The sequence below is a fragment of the Brachionichthys hirsutus genome, chromosome 9 (genome assembly GCF_040956055.1).
Source record: "Brachionichthys hirsutus isolate HB-005 chromosome 9, CSIRO-AGI_Bhir_v1, whole genome shotgun sequence".
Taxonomy (NCBI): Eukaryota; Metazoa; Chordata; class Actinopteri; order Lophiiformes; family Brachionichthyidae; genus Brachionichthys; species Brachionichthys hirsutus.
In genome coordinates, this window is record NC_090905.1 from 8,235,742 (window position 1) to 8,253,909 (window position 18,168).

An 18,168-nucleotide genomic window follows, 5' to 3' on the forward strand; every position below is an offset into this window, starting at 1 on the left:
ATAAATTAGAACGGCAAACAAAGGAGTCGGAAACAGGAACACACACACACACACACACAGGTTCAAGTCAACCCCATCACCATGCATTGCAGTTCTTAAAAAGACAGTGGTAAAAAGTTCAAGTGATGTAATTTCACCCTTGTGACGGTACCACTGATTTCATTGGATACACTGTCCCTTTAAGATGCTGCTAAAAGCACTCATTTTTTCCTGTTTACCTGTGCCTTTGGATTCGGTTACCTCTAAAAGCTTGCCATGCTTAGTTTCCGTAGAGTCTGTTGCCATGGTCACTGAACACCTTAGCTATGGTGAGAAAGGAAGGGAATGAGCAGAGGGATTTATCACCTTTACTGAGGAGCAAATGTGAACTGCTAACAGAGGGGAAAGTAAGGACGGCCACAGGAAAGGGGCTCTGAACCGTCGCACTGCTACACGCCTCCGGTTAACGTTTGCCTGTAGCGTTACCGTGAAAAAGACCAACTTGGATGTTCCTTGCAGAATCGCTCTTGGTTATTGGCTTGACACAATAAAGACTCTGCTGTTTTAGACACAAAATGAGACCTCTGTTATGGCTTGTTGACATGGAAACGGTCCTAACAAAGTCAGCTGCGCATCCAAAATGAAAACAAAAAGGTTGGGAGATGCAGATGGTGCCACGATTATAACTAATATATATATATCTTGCACATATCCACATTTAGCGGGATGTCTATTGGTTAGTGATCCATTTATGACAAACACAGTTTGCTTCCTGAACCTTCAAGCCTCGGTCTGCAGCTCAGCCAGAGGGTTTGCTACAGAACTTGTGTGTTGTCCCAAACCCAAAGCGGCCGGACCGGAAAACAAGTACTGAGAGAGAGGAGAGGAATCTGCAGTCTCCTGTAGGATCACCATACAGTGAACTTCCTTCCTGAGAAATGCCCCCCCCCCCTTCTGAAAGGCCCTTTGTGCTGCTTGATTCCAGACAGTGAGAAATAATGAGCAGACCAGCATGCTTGGTAGTAAGGCTGTGTGAACACAGGCAGAGTGTGAAGGCAGGAGAGAGACTGTGTGTGTGTGATTGTGTCTGCTGGTGGGTGTAACAAGAGATCACCTAAATTCTATTTTATTTGTCTATTTGTTTGTTTACATGCGTTGACTGGACGTTTGCTGCGATCCTAATGCTGAGCAGGTGAATTTATGATCAGAAAAATTAGTGTGGTTTGTGTTTCTTTGTATTTGGTGTTTTGTTAGCCGTCCGTATCCTGAGGAAAGACATGGGGGACAGTTAGAGATGGGATGAGAGACGCATTCGGAGCCGCCATGCGCTCTACAGAAGCACAAAATGCCTCTGATGCGGATGCAGCTGCATCATAGTATGGCAGCGGCATAAGACGATGCGGCGTCTCAGCGCTGCTGAGCAAGGCAGCAGCATAATGTCATTTGATGTTGAGGTTGGCGCGATGCCAGTACATGCAAAGACAGCTTGTGGCGTGGCTTTATGTTGTCAAGTGCCATAACCTTACAGAACAAGTGGGGCCCTGCAGATAGTTTACCTATTTCAGCTGCACAGCTCGAGACGGCTGCGCACCACTGCAGCAAAACCTTAGGGAACATCGATCTGCCCTCTGACACAAAGCTTGTTCTACGCAGGAGAAAGTGGCTGCCTCCGCTGCGGCATTGGGAGAGAAAGGTGGAATAAATAGAGACAAAACAGCAAGTTTGGGTTTGTTAGATCTGCTGATATCTCACAGTGGGGAAAACATGGTGTGGAAGCTGACATGGGAGGGGTGGGTGAGAAATCTATCTAGAGCTAGATCATATGAAATGACAAGGTCTGGACAGAATGCAACGCCTCATTGACAATTGCTCTTTGTCCCAGTCTCCGTCTATCTTAATGTGAAGGGATGGGAACCCATGGTTTCTATGGTGAAATGTCACCAGATGAGATGGATCCAGCTGCAGAATCGAATCATGGAAGAAGTTCTTATCACTACAAATAGATCCAAATAGTTGACGTCGATGCACCACTGCAAGTGAATATGCTCTACCCATGTTCCTCCTGGTTAAACTGCTTCAACAGACTTCGGGTCATGTGAGCAAGGACAACGAGGAAGTACCCAAAAGCGTGTCCATGGTGATTACGGCTTTTGAAATTTGGGGATACCGGGGGATCTTCAAGGAACTGAAAATAAAATAAAGGAACATGCTAATAAATACATAACTGCAAACTTTAAATTACCATTAAGTGTATTATATGGTAAATATAATTTATATCCATCCATCCATTTTCTTGTAGATGATGGATAATTTAAATGCATATGTATGTAGGAGCCACCTACTGGGGAGGACGATGCAAAGCAACAAGCCGAAAGTACAGTACTAGTAGTAGCAGTAGTAGTAGTAGTATTAGAATTGAATTCCAATGGAATGACTAAAGGGACGACTGTGGCTCAGATGGTCAGAGCATTGTCCATTTATTGGAAGGTCATTGGTTCGAGCTCCAATCAATCGTTCTACATGCTAATGTATTTGTTGTCCCAGTCTTGTACCTAACCCTCAACTGCTCCTCAGGGACGGCTCAAATGCTGACAAGAATTTATCCCCAATAATTATTTTTTCTTTACAAATTACAAGTTACCCTATGGTCATAAAAAACATTTCTGAGCATTGACTTGGAAAAGTTTGGAAATATAATAATCAATTTGAATCAAATCCATTTTAGTTTACCACCCATCATATTGAACCGCTGAAGAACTAACCTGGTTAGAGGTACTAGTCCTACCCCAGTAGCAGCCATCAGTGCATTACCAGACAAAATACATTTCAGTGCAACAGGCCTACAGAAAACAATACCATTATGAATTATATAATGTTCGGCTGATACTAAAAACGTAACGCTGCAAGGTGTTCTTGGCATTTTGCCTGGAATTACAGAGGGTGCGTGTGGAGAAACAATACATTTGAGAGAAATGGATCACATGACTGCGGTTCTATTTTCCACATTAGCTTGCAGCTAGTTGGCAATGCTCAATGGTGCGAACTAACAAGCAATCAGCGATGCCTTCCCTTCCTCTCCTGCATGAGCGTCCCAAACGATAATTGACCTATACCCAAACATTCTGAAGTTCAGTTCCGCTTTTATTCTTCCTTGTTTCAACATGAACTATTTGCACAGGAGGCCGGCGAATGCCAACAAAGAATAGATGGAAACCAACCCAATGAACCATTAAACTATGGCGCCTTCATCTAACATTTCACCAATATTCCCTCAAAGTTTATGTGTAAAAGTCATTCTTACCGTTTTGCAGTAGCTCTGTGGGCAACGGTGTACGAGTGTGTGGCCGTTCCACCTGCCTGCTGTCACTGTGGATCTAGGGCATTACCTGGAGTCAGGTGTCAGAGGTGGAGGCTTACTTGTGTGTGTGTGTGTGTGTAACATTCTTTGATATATTTCATATCTCATGAACATTTTGACTACTGTTTAAAGACCTAAATGCTCAGAAAGCTCGTGTCAGTGTGGGCTCACTAGTGCACATCGGTGAAGCACATGGAGGAGGTGTGTCAGCTGGGATTGGAGCAGCACGAACTCTGAGTGAGGAGACATGGGCGTTCTACTGTGTCTGTCAGTGCTGCTGTGCTGAGGAGGCACAAAGCAATACTTTGTCTGCCCCCCCCCCCCCCCCCCTCCCCTTGATAGCCGGTGCAGGAGAACAGAGTGGGATTCATCATTTCAACTGGCTGATGCACACAAAGGCTTTCATTCTGGCCTAACAGTAAATACCATGTGTGATTAGGGTAGCGTGTAATGTGGTGTACCACAACTACTTCATAATATTACAGCTGCAAATATGTGCTATAGTCTGCACTGTCTCAACACACACGGCGCTGAAACAGATCGACAGGTTGAGTTAAAAACCAGCAGCTTAGTTCCTGAAGTCAATAAAATCATCGCTCTATGACCATATTAGTCTCCTCTGGATCCATAATAGCTGTGTGCCTCAGCCTGCAGTGTGTAATAAGGCCAGGTCCTCTTCTCTTCAGTTTTTGGCAGCATCACACTGCAGGCTCACAGGGATATGGTAATGATGAGGGCTCTACCAGTCTGAATGCAGCCTATATTACAAGCAAGCGTGGCACTTCAAAGACAGGCTGCTCTCTGACGGGCTCGGTACTGAAATAGAACCCTCCCCTTAGTAGAACAGCACCGACGCATCCCAGCACAGATATTCACATTCACATATATATACTCACATGGAGGAATTCACTTCATGCATAAAGAGGTTGGGATCGACCCCTCCCCTGCTATAGTTTCAGCGGTGCCGTGGCAGCCGCTGCATTTAACAAGCAGTACATCAGTCATTTCAAGTTTCCATGGAAATGACCGCTTTTTTTTTTCATTTGACAAAAGCCAAGCTGTATACTGATATTTAACAGGCTATGATTGGATGGCGTACAGGGAGAAAAAACTAAAAGAGTAATTTTGAACTACTTTCAAAATAAAATGTGATTATTTTCATTCTGATATGAAACAGAAAATCTTCCCTAGACTTAGCAGCAATCTGTGCATCATCATCCTCACCATCACCCTGACGCTCGCTTAATATTGCCTTTACCCATGTTGTCATATTTTTACTGTACACCTTTGAGGCGACCAAACAGATCATTCAAACTAACACCGACAGCAGTAGCGTTATTAATTGTTACACCAATTAGACGTTGCACCTCCAATGAGGGCATCGCTGATGCTCACACCAGTAAGTGGATAACAGGTGCATGGGTACTAAATCGTCTGCTACTTTCTTTACTAACATACACACACACACGCAGAAAGGTTATGTATCACAATCTACACTCCTGCAGCCACAAGGAAATACTTCCATGACTGAGTACTCATGCTCGTTCTACTCAGGTATATATTGCTGATAGGCTAGTGCTCCTGACTCCTGTCTACACAAACATTCATATGTAGGTTTATTAATGAATATTTTCTGGATTGGACCCTGCAGCCAATAGGATGCACTTTCTTAAAGTCAAGTCAAGTAAAAAAAAAAATATTTTGTCAAATCACAAAACAATTTACATGAAGGCACTTTCCAGAAGTGAGTGTCTTTTTTAATATATATTCTTTTATTTTTTCATTTTTTATTTTTTATTTATTTTTATTTATTTATTTTATTTTGTTTGAATTGGTTGTATTGTATGGTCTGGTAGACTGCTTAAACTGAATTTCCCCTTGGGACAAATCAAGTTGTCTGAATCTGAATCTGAATCTGAATCAGAAAGAGCAGGTATAAAGTGCACCCTAACAGAGAGCCATCCGGTCCCATCAATGGCGAAAAGAAAAGCGTTTCGATTGAGTGCCTTTCTTGTTTGTGATTATTTTTAAGAAGCTTGGTGTTTCTAATCTTATTTGTTAAGTGTGCAGTGATGCGACGGCAAGAATAATTACATTTAAACGTAGAGATAAAACTATGATCAGAGTCAGACAGCCTCTGGCTTGAATGAATGTTTACTGTGGAGCTCAGTGCATGTGTGAATTCAAACCATCAGGATGGGGAAGGTGCTGCTCTTTATCAAATCAATACAGAACTTTACAGTATTGATTAGTCTTCCATCTCATCACTCGACTGTCAGCGTGTATGCAAATTACAATTCATTTCTACTATGCGCGCCTGATGTCTGACGCGACAGCAGGAAGACTCATTGATGAGCCTTAACGCATGGAAATTGATCCACAATACACACTCACATGGGTCCGTGTCGTCTGGCCTTGCATGTCGTCATCCAGCTAAATCAAGCATCCTGGTATTTCAACATGTGTGTCGTCCTCGGAAATACTGCGATCACTATAATGAGACCTAAAGGCAATGATCAATACGCGTAACCGTCCATGGCAGATTAGCGGAAGCCGCGGCACAGGGACTATTGTAGACTAAAAGGCGCACAGAGAACAAAGCATCTGTCCCCGACTGTCGCCAGGCGTCGGTAGTGAAGGAATCCAGATCAGCAAAGGGATTTAAAATCATTTTGGATCACACACACAAAAAAACTGTGTCTGCATCTAATTCCCATTAACAGCGCGCATGTAGCACACACGCGCACGCACATCCGTGTCAACGAAGATCTGAGCAGGTCAATGAGCAATGTGCGTTGGGAAATGGTGACAAGGTCATCAGCGTCGTGAAAACAGAAAATAATTCATGCACAACAACAACAACATGCAGAAAGGAGAACAAAGTCCGGCACCTTTCCTGCCTTGGCGCGGCTCCTCCTCGTGATGTGCGCGCCGGGAGGTGAACTCAGCTCCTGCTGCTCCGACGCCTTTTGTGCTGCTGATGCTGCGCTGCGGGTGCTCGGCTGGCAAGGCGCACGCACGCACGCACGCACGCACCGTCAGACCCGCACAAACTGCACGCGAGCGAGATGGAGATGGGAGGGTGTGGCCGCGGGAGATGGAAGAGAGCTAGGGCCGCTCCGTGCACGCGGACACGATGCGTGCACGTTACTGTAACGTCAGCGCGCGTCCCTTTCGGAAGTCATTGATGATTTGAACGGAGACGCTGTTTCCCCCGCGCGTACACGGTGACGTCTCCGAGGAGTCAGGCCCGTAAGGAATTATTATGTCTGTGTTGTATGAATTAATGCAGGCAGAGGGAGAGAGAGAGAGAGAGGGAGGGGGAGAGAGAGAGAGAGGGAGAGCGGGAGGGAGAGAGAGAGAGAGAGAGAGAAAGAGAGAGAGAGAGCGGGAGGGAGAGAGAGAGAGAGAGGGAGCGAGAGAGAGTTAGAGAGAGGGAGAGGGAGAGAGAGGGGGGGGAGAGAGAGAGAGGGAGGGGGAGAGAGAGAGAGAGAGGGAGAGCGGGAGGGAGAGAGAGAGAGAGAGGGAGCGAGAGAGAGAGTTAGAGAGAGGGAGAGGGAGAGGGAGAGAGAGGGAGAGGGAGAGAGAGGGGAGAGAGAGGGAGAGAGAGGGGGGGAGAGAGAAAGAGAGAGAGAGAGAGAGAGAGAGAAAGAGAGAGACAAAGAGAGAGAGAGAGAGAGGGAGAGAGAGGGGGGAGAGAGAGAGAGAGGGAGAGAGCAAGAGAGCGAGAGAGGGGGAGAGAGAGAGCTTTAGTCCCCATTCAACCTCTGGCAGAATTAACATCCATGGTCCCTGTTAAATAAACAAACAGCATTTTAAAGCCCTATTTAAATCACAAAGAGGGTAGAAAGTGAAAGATGACCTCTGTGCACACAGGATGACCTTCAGAATTTGATGAGGATTTTCTGTGTATGTTTGACACCCTCATGTCCCTCGAGTCTAGTACTACTACTGTACTTTCAGCTTGTCCCCTGAGGCGTCGCCACAGCAAATCGACTTTCTCCACTTCACCCTGTCCTTTGCATCGTCCTCCCCAACACCAGCCTCATGTCCTCCCTCACTACGTCCATGTATCTTCTCCTGGGTCGTCCTCTAGTCCTGTCCCCTGGCTGTTCCGTCCTCAGCATCCTTCTACCGATATAGTCCCTGTCTCTCCTCTGGACGTGTCCAAACCATCGAAGTCTGGTCTCTCTGACCTCATCTCCAAATCTCCCTTCAGTGGAGGAGAGGGAGGAATATGCAGGTGTTAATAAGGTAATAGGTAATAAGTAATTTAGTTACCTTAATTTATTCATGACGTATTTCGTGCTGAGGAAGCGTGGGTCCAGACGTTTACTCTGAAAACACATTTATTTCTCCAGTTGTTTCAATCGACTTGTGTGTCAAAAAAAATGCTTTTATTTTTGCCATTTGCAAAGGAAGTGATTTCCGTGCCGCCAGCTGACTTCACACACTTCTGAAGCCCAGCCCTGAGTTGGGGGGGGGGGGCAGAAGGCTTAACTCATGCTTTATTTCTGGTATGTACGAAACGTTTTCTTCCTCCCCCACTCGGAAGACGTCAGCGAGCCTGTATACGGTTTACACGCACCGGAACGGACCGAGACTTGTGCGCGTAAGACTTGTGCGTAAAAGCAGACGCGACGATGAAGTACAAGCCGTTCACAAGCTTAAAGAGGTCGGTCAACTGGAGCCCCGTCCGCCGCAACTCCGCTTTTCTACCGTCCGTTTTGACGTTCCTGGTGATCGTAGCATCCGGAGGCCTGCTGCTCATGATCGAGAGAGGAATGCTCCGCGGCGTGGAGGCGCCTCCACGCAGGGGCGGCCGCGACGCGCTGCTGGAGCGGAGGCGCGTCTCTCCTGCGGAGGACTTGGAGTCCCAGGTAAAAGTTCTAGAGTCTTGCTTGGACTTTTACGAGTGTTTTTTTTTTTTTCTTTCTTTGCCAACAAAGCGAATAGTTTCCGTGTTTTTGTGTCCTCTGTGCGTTATTTGCATATTTATTTTTACAACAGCATTACATTTTAGGATTTCAGGTGCGTCGTCATGACGTAGAAAAAATGTTGTGAAAGAAAATGACAGCCGCACATTACATGAAGAGATGAGTCATCCTCAGCAAACAGGTCATACCCACCCGATCGATTAAAAATCAGTCTGTAATCCAGATTGAGATTATGTGAGGAGAAACATTCAGTGGGTTTCAAAGGGAGAGCTGCAACAACAAAGAAAATATGGGCATTTTGTAAGATTTGGCTGCAGTATTTGGAACACATGGAAAGTCTCCCTAATTGTACATGCATCAAAAAGGTATGGCTATTATGTATGCCTGACCGAAATGGTGATTTAAGATATAATGTATTAATCCTGAACAAGGTTTTGTACTCTCAAAAGATTGAAGTCAAAACTTGTGCAGATTAGATTCACAGACTTTTGTCCTGAAGAGTTAACAAAAGTCGATTCATTATCTTCACTATTACCTCTCTGCTTTGGAACGCCATCCTCCAAAATCTCCTAAACCAAGCTTTGATAATCTGGTGACCACAAGTGTTGTTTCTAATATGACCATCTGTTTCAAATAAATCAAACTTCACCCTTAATTGCTTTGGGGGACCGTGTGGTGGCTCGGATCGAGGACCTGGGCAACCGGCTCAGGGATCGATCCGGGCAGGACCGGCAGAAACCGGATACCATCTTTCCCCGGCAGGTAGAACTGTATCGCAGACCACCGGACTGAGTGCTGGCTTGGAGGGACTGAAGTCTCGCCTTGGCACACGAATCGAGGAATAACTGAGGACCAGTTGTATATTTGGATTAAGATACATTTTCATTTCGGCTGAATATTGGATCTATTATGTCTCCAGTCCGTTTGCCCCCCCGCCTCTGAGAGAGTTCTGTACGACGCCAGGTCCTATCTGTCTACCAAAACAATCCAAGGACATGTCTCTCTGACTTTCCACACACATACACACACACACACACACACACACACACACACCTCAATGGCTCATCTGCTCTGGAATCCTACCTACTGTGCCCCCCCTCCTCCCCGAAGGACAATTCTCCAGACTTGCCTGGTTCCTACTAAAGTTCCTGCGCATTCCCAGTGCATCGTGTCGTTCCTTTCTCCTGCGTGTCGTCCTGTGCACCTGACGCTTTCTGCACCTTCCCGAAGGAGAGTTGTTGGCTGCGTGATTTATCTGCTGCAGCCGATGCTCACTCATGTACTTGTACTGTGATGACACTGACAATAAAAGCTTTCCAATTCCTAATTCACTGATCTCTATTACAATGTAGCTCCTGCAGGACATCCGTAACCGGACCATCAGGACCGTGTGTAACCAGAAGAACATGCCCCGCCACATCAACTCCCTAAGCCCCCAGCAGAGGAGGACTCTGCTGCAGCACATCCTGGTGGATGACCAGTACCGCTTCCTCTACTGCTACGTGCCCAAAGTGGCCTGCTCCAACTGGAAGAAGGTTCTCAAGGTTCTGAACGGCGCCGTGGAAAACGTGAACGTCAACATGAGGATGAATCACGTCAGTGACTTGAAGTTTTTGATTTCTCTAAAACCCGAGGAGATCAACTTCCGCCTCAAGTACTACTTCAAGTTCATGTTTGTGCGGGACCCCATGGAGCGCCTGCTCTCTGCATACAAGAACAAATTTGGCGAGATTGCGTCATTCCAGAAAAAGTATGGCGTGCAGATCGTACAGAAATACAGAGAAGGGGTTGTGAAGGACGCGCAGATAACAGGAGATGACGTGACGTTTGCCGAGTTCATCAGGTTCTTACTGGATGTGGACGTGGACCGCATGAACGAGCACTGGATGCCCGTGTACAACTTGTGCCAACCCTGCGTCGTTCACTACGACTTCATCGGCTCCCACGAGCACCTCGAGAACGACGCCGAGAGTGTGCTGCAGCGCGTCGGAGCGCCTCCTCACGTTCACTTCCCAGACAGGCAGCCGTGGTACAAGCCCGTCACCGTGGAGACGCTACACTATTACGTGTGCAGTTTACCGCAGACGCTGTTGAAGGAACTCCTGCCCAAGTACATTTTAGACTTTTCCTTATTCGCTTATCCTCTCCCCAACACAACCTCTGAGTACTGCCAGCATTAAATATGCAACGTTATATAATTATGGGACTATTTTCAAGAGTGACATTTTTTTTATTATTGTATTTTTATAACTGTTACACATTTTTATTGACTGCTCTTACTGCCAAAGCTGATTCCTTGACTTGAAAACCACTAACGCTTGCGACCACCTTGTACTTCGCTTGCCTCTTAAACACGGTGAAGGTAAAAGGTTCAAATCCAGACCACATTCTGACTGGCTTGTCGGGTTCAAACCGAGCTTGTGTGCGTTCCTGCCTGCCCCTTCATATAACTGAACTATTTACCTTGCAATAAAACACAAGTTCAGACTTTGTGGTACAAATTCATGGAAATTCTGATTTACTCTTTTTTTTTTTTTTGAATAATTTAAGAAATGTAAACATCTTTGATTTAAAAACAACTACAGGGCTGAACGGACACTTCTGGCAACACGTGAGGTTCTAGAGAACTAAATTGACTTTAGAGACTGAATCCCAACGCGATCCATCTTGGCTAAATGTTAGTACAGTCGGCTTGAGTAAAGGCTCTGGAACCGTTTGATCCGTGGCGCTCCAAGCAGGATGCAGGCTGCAGACGGACTGATGCCAGGAGGCTGGAAGCACAAGCGGCCGTCACTCAGTGCCTTTGGTTTGACTTAATCCTTGAAGCTCACAATCCTGAAAAGACGAAAGATGCGAAGATCAATGTATAAATGTTAAAGCTTCATAATTAAATATGAACTAGCATTTAAAATCTGCACATAATGATTCCAAAGGCAGCACAATCGCTTTCATGCGTGGCATCTTACCTGTCTGTCGATTTGTCGGTGGAGCGGTCGACGGTTCGGAGGATGGATCTTTCGGGGGGCGTGTGAGGAGGACTGCCGGCGACACTTGGCAGTGCTGAAAAGGACACGCCCTGTCTGCGCATCTCCTGGACTGCCCTTTCCCTGGAGGTCAGACACACGAGACAAGGTCAACGCTTTTTTCTTGCTTCCTCCGCTGTTTACATCGTCAAAGCTGTAACGAATTACTGAAACTATTTGGTTAATTAGCACTTTATAGGGGCGAAATGCAAGCAATTGAGGGTCGTCTCTGAATTGGACTTCGATCACGTAAAAAAGAAAGAAAAAAGACACAAAAAAGTAGTTTAAAGGGAGAAAACTTGATATTGTCAACACTGTTGTGATCACGTCAGTGAAGTATGAATGATACATTGATAGCGTATACTGATTCTTACAGATTCTTGCATGACCAGCGCTAGTTTGTGCCGAGCTGGCCGCTTTGGTTTACCTCCATTCAGAGATTTCATATTTAGAAAGCTGCTGTTGTGAAGACTCACCGTTCAAAGCGCTCTGTGGTCAGCTGTCTTTTGAGGACGTCCATCTCCGTCTGCAGCTGAGAGACTTTCCCGCGGAGCTGGGACACCTCCCGGACATGCTCTGCACTGGGATGCATTTAAACACAAATTAAGAGAGCGTAGCCTTTAGAAGTCAAGCTTTATTTTCTTAATTTACTTTTTGCTGTCGGCCAGGGTCAGCTTATCCCGGAGGACTTTCAGCTCCGACTCTCGCTCGCTGGCCGTCAGGTGGGTTTGGAACTCCTTTTGCCGATTGGTGGAGAGGAGCGCCTCGAGGTTGCGAACGGTCAGCCTCTCACTGGCCAGTTGTCTCTTAAGAAGCTCCGCCTCCGACTGAACGTCCTCCAGCTCTCCGGTGACCTTGGAGGTTAAACATTTGAGAGTGTGAACGTCGATGTAGCAGCAAAGCTATAATGAAGTGTTGATGTAGAAATCGGGATTGTAACAGTGAATACAATAAAAAATGTCTGTAGAATTCTTGAGGCAAACATTAGAAAAAAACAGTCTTCATTTTAACTTCAAATAAGTGCATTTCAACTATTAATTAAAAATGGCTCCATTGTTTTGGAGAATCAATACATTAATCATAAAAACATCCTGTATTTACAGCCTGTATAACAAAATAAGGATTTTGGTTTGACAGTTTGTTCCTTGTTTCATGAGCAGAGGGTAGAAACATTACCCCCCCCCAGCTTCAATAATTATTTATACGTGTGTGTAAGGGCTCACCCTCTCGAGGTCCATACTCCTGGAGGTGAGCTGACGTGCAGTGAGCTCCTTATCAGAGCTCAGCTTGACACAGAGCTCCCTGACAGATGCCAGGTCTGAGAGCAGACTGGACTTCTCCTCCCGAGCTCTGTGGAGCTCCTCCTCTAGTCGGGACATTCCACGAACCAGCGAGGACACTTGTGCCTCGTATGCCTGTAGGGCTTGTACATGCTTTGGAAACAGCAAGGCAAGGAAGTAGATTAATCACATGCTGAAGTCTAACATCTCTGAGTGTTTCACTTAGAAAAGGGCATTAATCAGCTGCTGATTCCAGGCCAAGCCTCACCTGTTGTATTTCTCTGTCCTTGTGGTTGACAGTATCTCGGAGCTGTCTGAGCTCAGAGTCCGAGGAGAGCAGCTCTAGACGGATGGAGTTATTGAGGCCTTCGGCTTTCAGCAGCTTGTGTTCCCGCTCCTCCACCTCAGAGTGGGCCGTCCTGAATCGGTCCAGCAGGTTCCTGTTCTCTTGCTCCTGTTGGTAAAATGTGCAGCAGCCAGCTGTAGCAGCCAGAGCCGACTATTAAGAAGTCTTAGACAGCTACTGGATGGCGGTTCCCTCTTGCCTTTGCGGCCATCATCTTCTCTATTCTGGATACTTCAGAAATGTACGAGTGGACCCTCATCTTCAGCTCGTCCTTCTCATGCAGGGCCTGCTCCATCTCCACGTGCACAGCCTTCACAAACACAGCAGGAGCTGCCGTTACTTTACGGATTCGTTCATTTGTCATACACGGCAGAAACAAACGCTGACTAACAAACATTCACTACGAACTTGGTTCTCTCTGGTCATTGTCGCCAGGTCATCCTGCAGCCTCCGGTTCTCCCTGATTGTGATTTCCCTGTTTTTCTTCAGAGCAGCCAGCTCATCCTGACAGGCATCCAGCTGCGTCCTCAGGCTGGTTATCTCCCTCTCACGGCTGTTTAACGCTCCCTGCAGCTGACTGCAAGCACCACAACATTGATGTGCCCCCCCCCCCCCCCCCCAACAACAACAACAACAGTCTCATCGGGAGGAATGCAAAATGTTTGAAAATCAGAACCTACTTTTGAAATGACTTTACTCACGCTAATGAGCCGTCCATGTTTTTAACGGTCAGTCTCACTTCCTCGAGGGTTTGTTCCTTTGTAAATCGTAAAAAAAAGAAAAAGTCACTAATATTTCTTAAATCACATCCAGATCCTTTCACTACATTTCAAAGGAAACGTTAAAACATGTTCTATCTTACAGTATTACACCGGGGTTAACTTAAGCATGCACATTTTCACTGGGAGTGAACTGAACTGCTTTAGAAGATCTTTTCATAACAAGCATGAAAAGAATTACAGGAAATGTTTTCATGTGTATCGTTTTAAAGTAGATTACAGGTGAAACTTTAACACCAGCCTGATGATGTCGATGAGGAATGTTGGACCCAGCTACCTTTTCAGAGTTCTCTTGCTGGAGAACAACCAGTTTTTCAGTCTTTTGGTCCACATCATCTTGCAGGACATCTTTCTCTCGATCCAAGGCAGCGATGGACTTCTGAAGAGCAGCCACGTCCTCCTTGTGCTTGGAGCTCTGCTGGCGCAGCTCCCCTGTCAGACAAAACACAAATCAAGCAAACAGCCAAGTGGCCAACAAAGAAAATGCAACTGCAGCAATCTATGAAGGCAAACGCATTCACCTATTCTCTTGTCCAGTTTCCCGATGTGTTCTCGGGCAGCATGCAGCTCATTCATCTTCACAGTCAGTCTGTGTTGGGTATCAGACAGCGATCGCTCATTCTGTTCCTGCAGGAGCCTACAGACGAAATGGGAGAAAGTCAAACAACCTTCTAATACGCTAAGAAACGCAACAACTTCTGACCCCGTCAGTTCCCAATACGCCAATAGCTGCAGAATGAGGCCATACTTTAGAAATCTCAGCAGTTTAAGTGGTTTTTACAGGATTTCATGGCCAAATTCGGAATTTTCCAAACTCATGAAGCATTTGTCAACACTAACCTCAGTGCATTAGACTCCGCCCTCTCCTGGGCAACCTCCTCTGCATTCTGGACCACAGCAGCACAACGGACCTTCAGCTCCTCCTCCACAGCTTCCCTATTCTCCTTCAGATGACACACCTGGGAACGCAGGTCCAGTTGCTCCCTCTCCAACTGCGTGCGAAATCCGTGAAAGGTTACATGACAGCGATATCCCTTCTGAAGTAATGCCACTCTGACCTACACTCTTCACAGAATTCTCCAGCTCGTGAATCCTCCTCTCGTCCGCCTGTCTGTCTGTGAGAGCTGAAGTCTGCTCAACCTGCAAGAAGGTTGAATATTTAAGTGGGTTAATTATGCTGAATACATTCCAGATTATAAATAGTATTTTTTTTTAATCCAATGTTTGAAATACTGTATTGTATATATTTTCAATTACATATGGAATTTCAAAGATTTGAAAATCATCTCATCCTCTTTTCTGTTTACATTTTACAAAGTGCCCCAACTTTTTTGGGGGGGAAACAAGTTGGATGACAGTCTTGGGTGCATGCTGACGAAATGTAATCTTATTGTTGATAAGCCAACCCCCTCCCTGAAAGAGACCATCATACGATGCAGAGGTCACGAACACCATAAAGTACATCACTGTGGGACTGACCTGGAATCGCTCCAGCAGCGAGTCTCTTTCAGCTCTCATCTGATGAATTTTCATTTCGGCCTGTTTAAGTTCTTCCTTCAGAACACCAGCTGACACGTCTGTTCTACGAGCCAGTTTTAGGTCCTCTTGTGTCTTAAGTGGACAAAAATATTTGGTCACAAAAAGTGATCAATAAGTAGTTTCCACCTGCTGGGATATCAGAAAACTCACTTGTTTGACCTGCGCTTTGAAATGGTCTCTCTCAGCCGTGAGGGTTTGGATGTCCTGGTCGCCCTCAGCGTGCTTCTCAAACAGAGCAGCCTTCAGCTCGTCTCGTTCCTTTAATAACTGGAGTCGTTCCGTCTCTGAAGCGCCTCCCTGAGAATGGAGATATTTCCGGATTTTTACAAGGACGATGTGAAAATCTGGAAAACGGAATATTAACGAAGTTGTATTTAGGAAGCATCTTCTCATACATGCTTTGCTTTAGGACTCCTGCCCCTTCCTGGGCTGCGACTGGGGCTTAAATCCAGACCACCAGCCACCGTGGCTCTCCTGTAACAGTCCGCCTCTCTGCGATAGTTATCTCTCTCCGCCTCTAGACTCTTGACAAACGCATCGAGTCGTGATGGGGAGCGCTCCCTCCCACAGACACCATGCACAGCCCGCATAGCTTCCAGCTCCAGCACCAAGTCTCTCTCTAGAAATGAGTCAGTAAATGCATTAATCTCAACGTAAGGCGACTACACAATGGCAGTTGAGCAAACTTCTGCTCACCAGCCGACATCATTTTCTCCATTTTGTCTTGTAGCCTGATTTTTTCCTCCTCCACAAGATTCACCAGTCCTTCCATTTTCTCATTCTGCTCTTTCAGATTCACCACTTGTTCCTGAAGATGGTCCTTTTCAAAGTTGTCTTCAACCTGTAACTAAATTCAACCATTTTAAAAACATTTATTAATACAGCTGTTTACGTTTACAGGAGAAGGGTCAGTCAGTAGAATTCAGCAGTATTCCAAGTATTATGCATTTCAGGAAACAGAATAAGAATATTGGAGTTTTTTTCTGCGCACACCCTTCTTGTTTTGGTGATAATGTCCTCCAAGTCTTCAATGATTTTCTGTTGTCTCTGAATTTCGTTCTGTTGAAAAAGCATATTTCACATCATCAGTAAAGGCTCAACATTTAGATTCAATATCTTTCTTGATACTTCCACAAAAAAAAAAATACTTTCGTTTCTTGCAGTTCCAAATCAGCAGTTTCCAACACGCGATCTTTGTCCATCTCCATCCGCTTGGCAAGGTCGTCTATGTGCGTCAGCTCTTTGCACAGTTCCTGGTTCTTTATGGACAAACTGGCCACTTCTGTGGAGACGACCTCCTTCTTCTGCCGCAGGCCGTCGACCTTCTGCTCCAGAGTCCTGTTGGTTTCCTGCAGGTACTCGATCTGCGCGATACCGCGGCAACAAACAGTCTCAAAAACAAGGCAACCTCTGTTTCTCCACATACCGAGAAATCCGGTTAAACATGCTCACCTGAAGATTAAGATGGGCAATCAGCTTCTCATTGCTGAGGTTCTGAGCCTCGAGAGAAATGACATCGTGAGGTCGTCCACCCTGAAGAGCGCGATTCAGACGCTCAATCTCTTTATCTCTCAGCTCCACCTTTAGATGAAAAGCATGTCAAAACAAACCAGCATCTCTACAGTGAACTTTAATATAGTATCAAATGCATTACTTTCTTACCTGTGTGTTTAAGTGTTTTATAAATTCTTGAGCATTTTCAAGGTCTAGTTTGATCTTTATAATTTCTTGCTGCAGCTCATTAATCCTACAAATCAAAGTAAGTCACAGTCAATGAAAGCATTAATTAAAAATGCCGGCACTGGCAATCAGTGCATCCATGAGAATCGCCGGCACAAACCTTCCATCGGCCACCTGCAGCAGGTCAGCTATATACGGGTCATCAGGCTGTGGCACGGGGTACGGCGCTGTGGCGGAGGGAGGGAGGAGCTCGTCGATCTGCATCCTCTGACGTCTGAAGGGGATGCTGTGCTTCTTTCCACCTGTCAAAACGTGCGAGATGAAAGGAGGATCTAACTTATCCATGTCCAGGTTTTACCGTATCGTCATGAAGCTGAAGTCGGGCGTTACCTGGCGTTTGCACCACGGCTTGCATGTTCTTCTCCTGCAGCTGTTGGATACGCTCAGATTTAGCCTTGCCGTCCTTCTCCAAGCACCGAACTTTGTGCACATATTGATTGTTCAAAAATTTTAAATCACACGTCTCGCGATCCAGCTTTCTGATGTGGGTCTTGAGCTCTGGAATCAGACAGGATTGTGTGAATTAGTCAAAAACAGTCCTTGGGTGCACGAGGATCGAGGGCCGGGCGCTCGAAACGCAACTTGCCTCGGGCTACACGGTCCTTCTCCTCCTTCAGCTTGAGAACTTCTTGATGCAGATCGTTGTTCTCTCGGACAGCACGAGCGTTCTCCGCCCTGTAAGGCTCCAGGAGAGAATCAACATTTCGACTCTCTTTCTCCGTTTTCCCTGCTGACAGTTTGGCATTGCGCAGGCTCTCAGTTGTGTGGACCAGGTCACTAAAATAAAAACACAAGCACCTCATCAATTGTAATTGATTGGCTGACACTTAGAAGCAGGAGCAGGAGAGGTGAAGGTTTCACCTGAATAGTTTCTCCACCAGTGGGAGTGAGTCTATCCCGAGCGGCTGTCGGTAGCCCATCTGATCCAGACGCTTCCTCAGGTGCACGAACTTCCTCTCTGCCGTGGCGTTCATGGCTGCCAAGTGACAACAAAACACGCCCCAACTGTTTGGACCTGCGTTGGGCTGGCTCAGCTGCGGCTCGTCGCTAAACAAGCCAACCTAAATGAAATCAGCTAGTTTGTGTACGGGGGGCTAACGCTAGGAAGCTAGCTTACAGGCTAACAATGCTAATAATCAAATAATATCATTACCATGTGTGGATAATAAGCTAGCAACGCCTGCTTT

At 46.1% G+C, this 18,168-nt stretch overlaps 2 protein-coding genes across 2 annotated transcripts; one reads left to right on the forward strand and one right to left on the reverse strand.

Annotated features, from left to right (window-relative positions):
- Nucleotides 1-7,900: 7,900 nt before the first annotated feature.
- On the forward strand, nt 7,901-10,786 carry chst14 (carbohydrate (N-acetylgalactosamine 4-0) sulfotransferase 14). The gene is made up of 2 exons (XM_068743757.1): nt 7,901-8,217; nt 9,627-10,786. The coding sequence occupies exons 1-2, from the start codon at nt 7,981-7,983 to the stop codon at nt 10,452-10,454; spliced, it is 1,065 nt and encodes a 354-aa protein (XP_068599858.1). The 5' UTR covers nt 7,901-7,980; the 3' UTR covers nt 10,455-10,786.
- A 450-nt stretch (nt 10,787-11,236) lies between these two features.
- cep135 (centrosomal protein 135) lies at nt 11,237-17,955 on the reverse strand. Its single transcript, XM_068743651.1, has 24 exons — nt 17,843-17,955; nt 17,568-17,758; nt 17,312-17,479; nt 17,082-17,223; nt 16,904-16,988; nt 16,694-16,822; nt 16,390-16,605; nt 16,235-16,300; nt 15,938-16,088; nt 15,637-15,860; nt 15,392-15,538; nt 15,182-15,313; nt 14,765-14,842; nt 14,543-14,694; nt 14,224-14,339; nt 13,980-14,134; nt 13,625-13,680; nt 13,332-13,500; nt 13,123-13,233; nt 12,846-13,031; nt 12,521-12,730; nt 11,949-12,151; nt 11,774-11,878; nt 11,237-11,381 (listed from the first exon to the last, which is right to left on the reverse strand). Exons 1-24 carry the CDS (start codon nt 17,953-17,955, stop codon nt 11,237-11,239), a joined length of 3,450 nt encoding a protein of 1,149 aa, XP_068599752.1.
- Nucleotides 17,956-18,168: the final 213 nt, after the last annotated feature.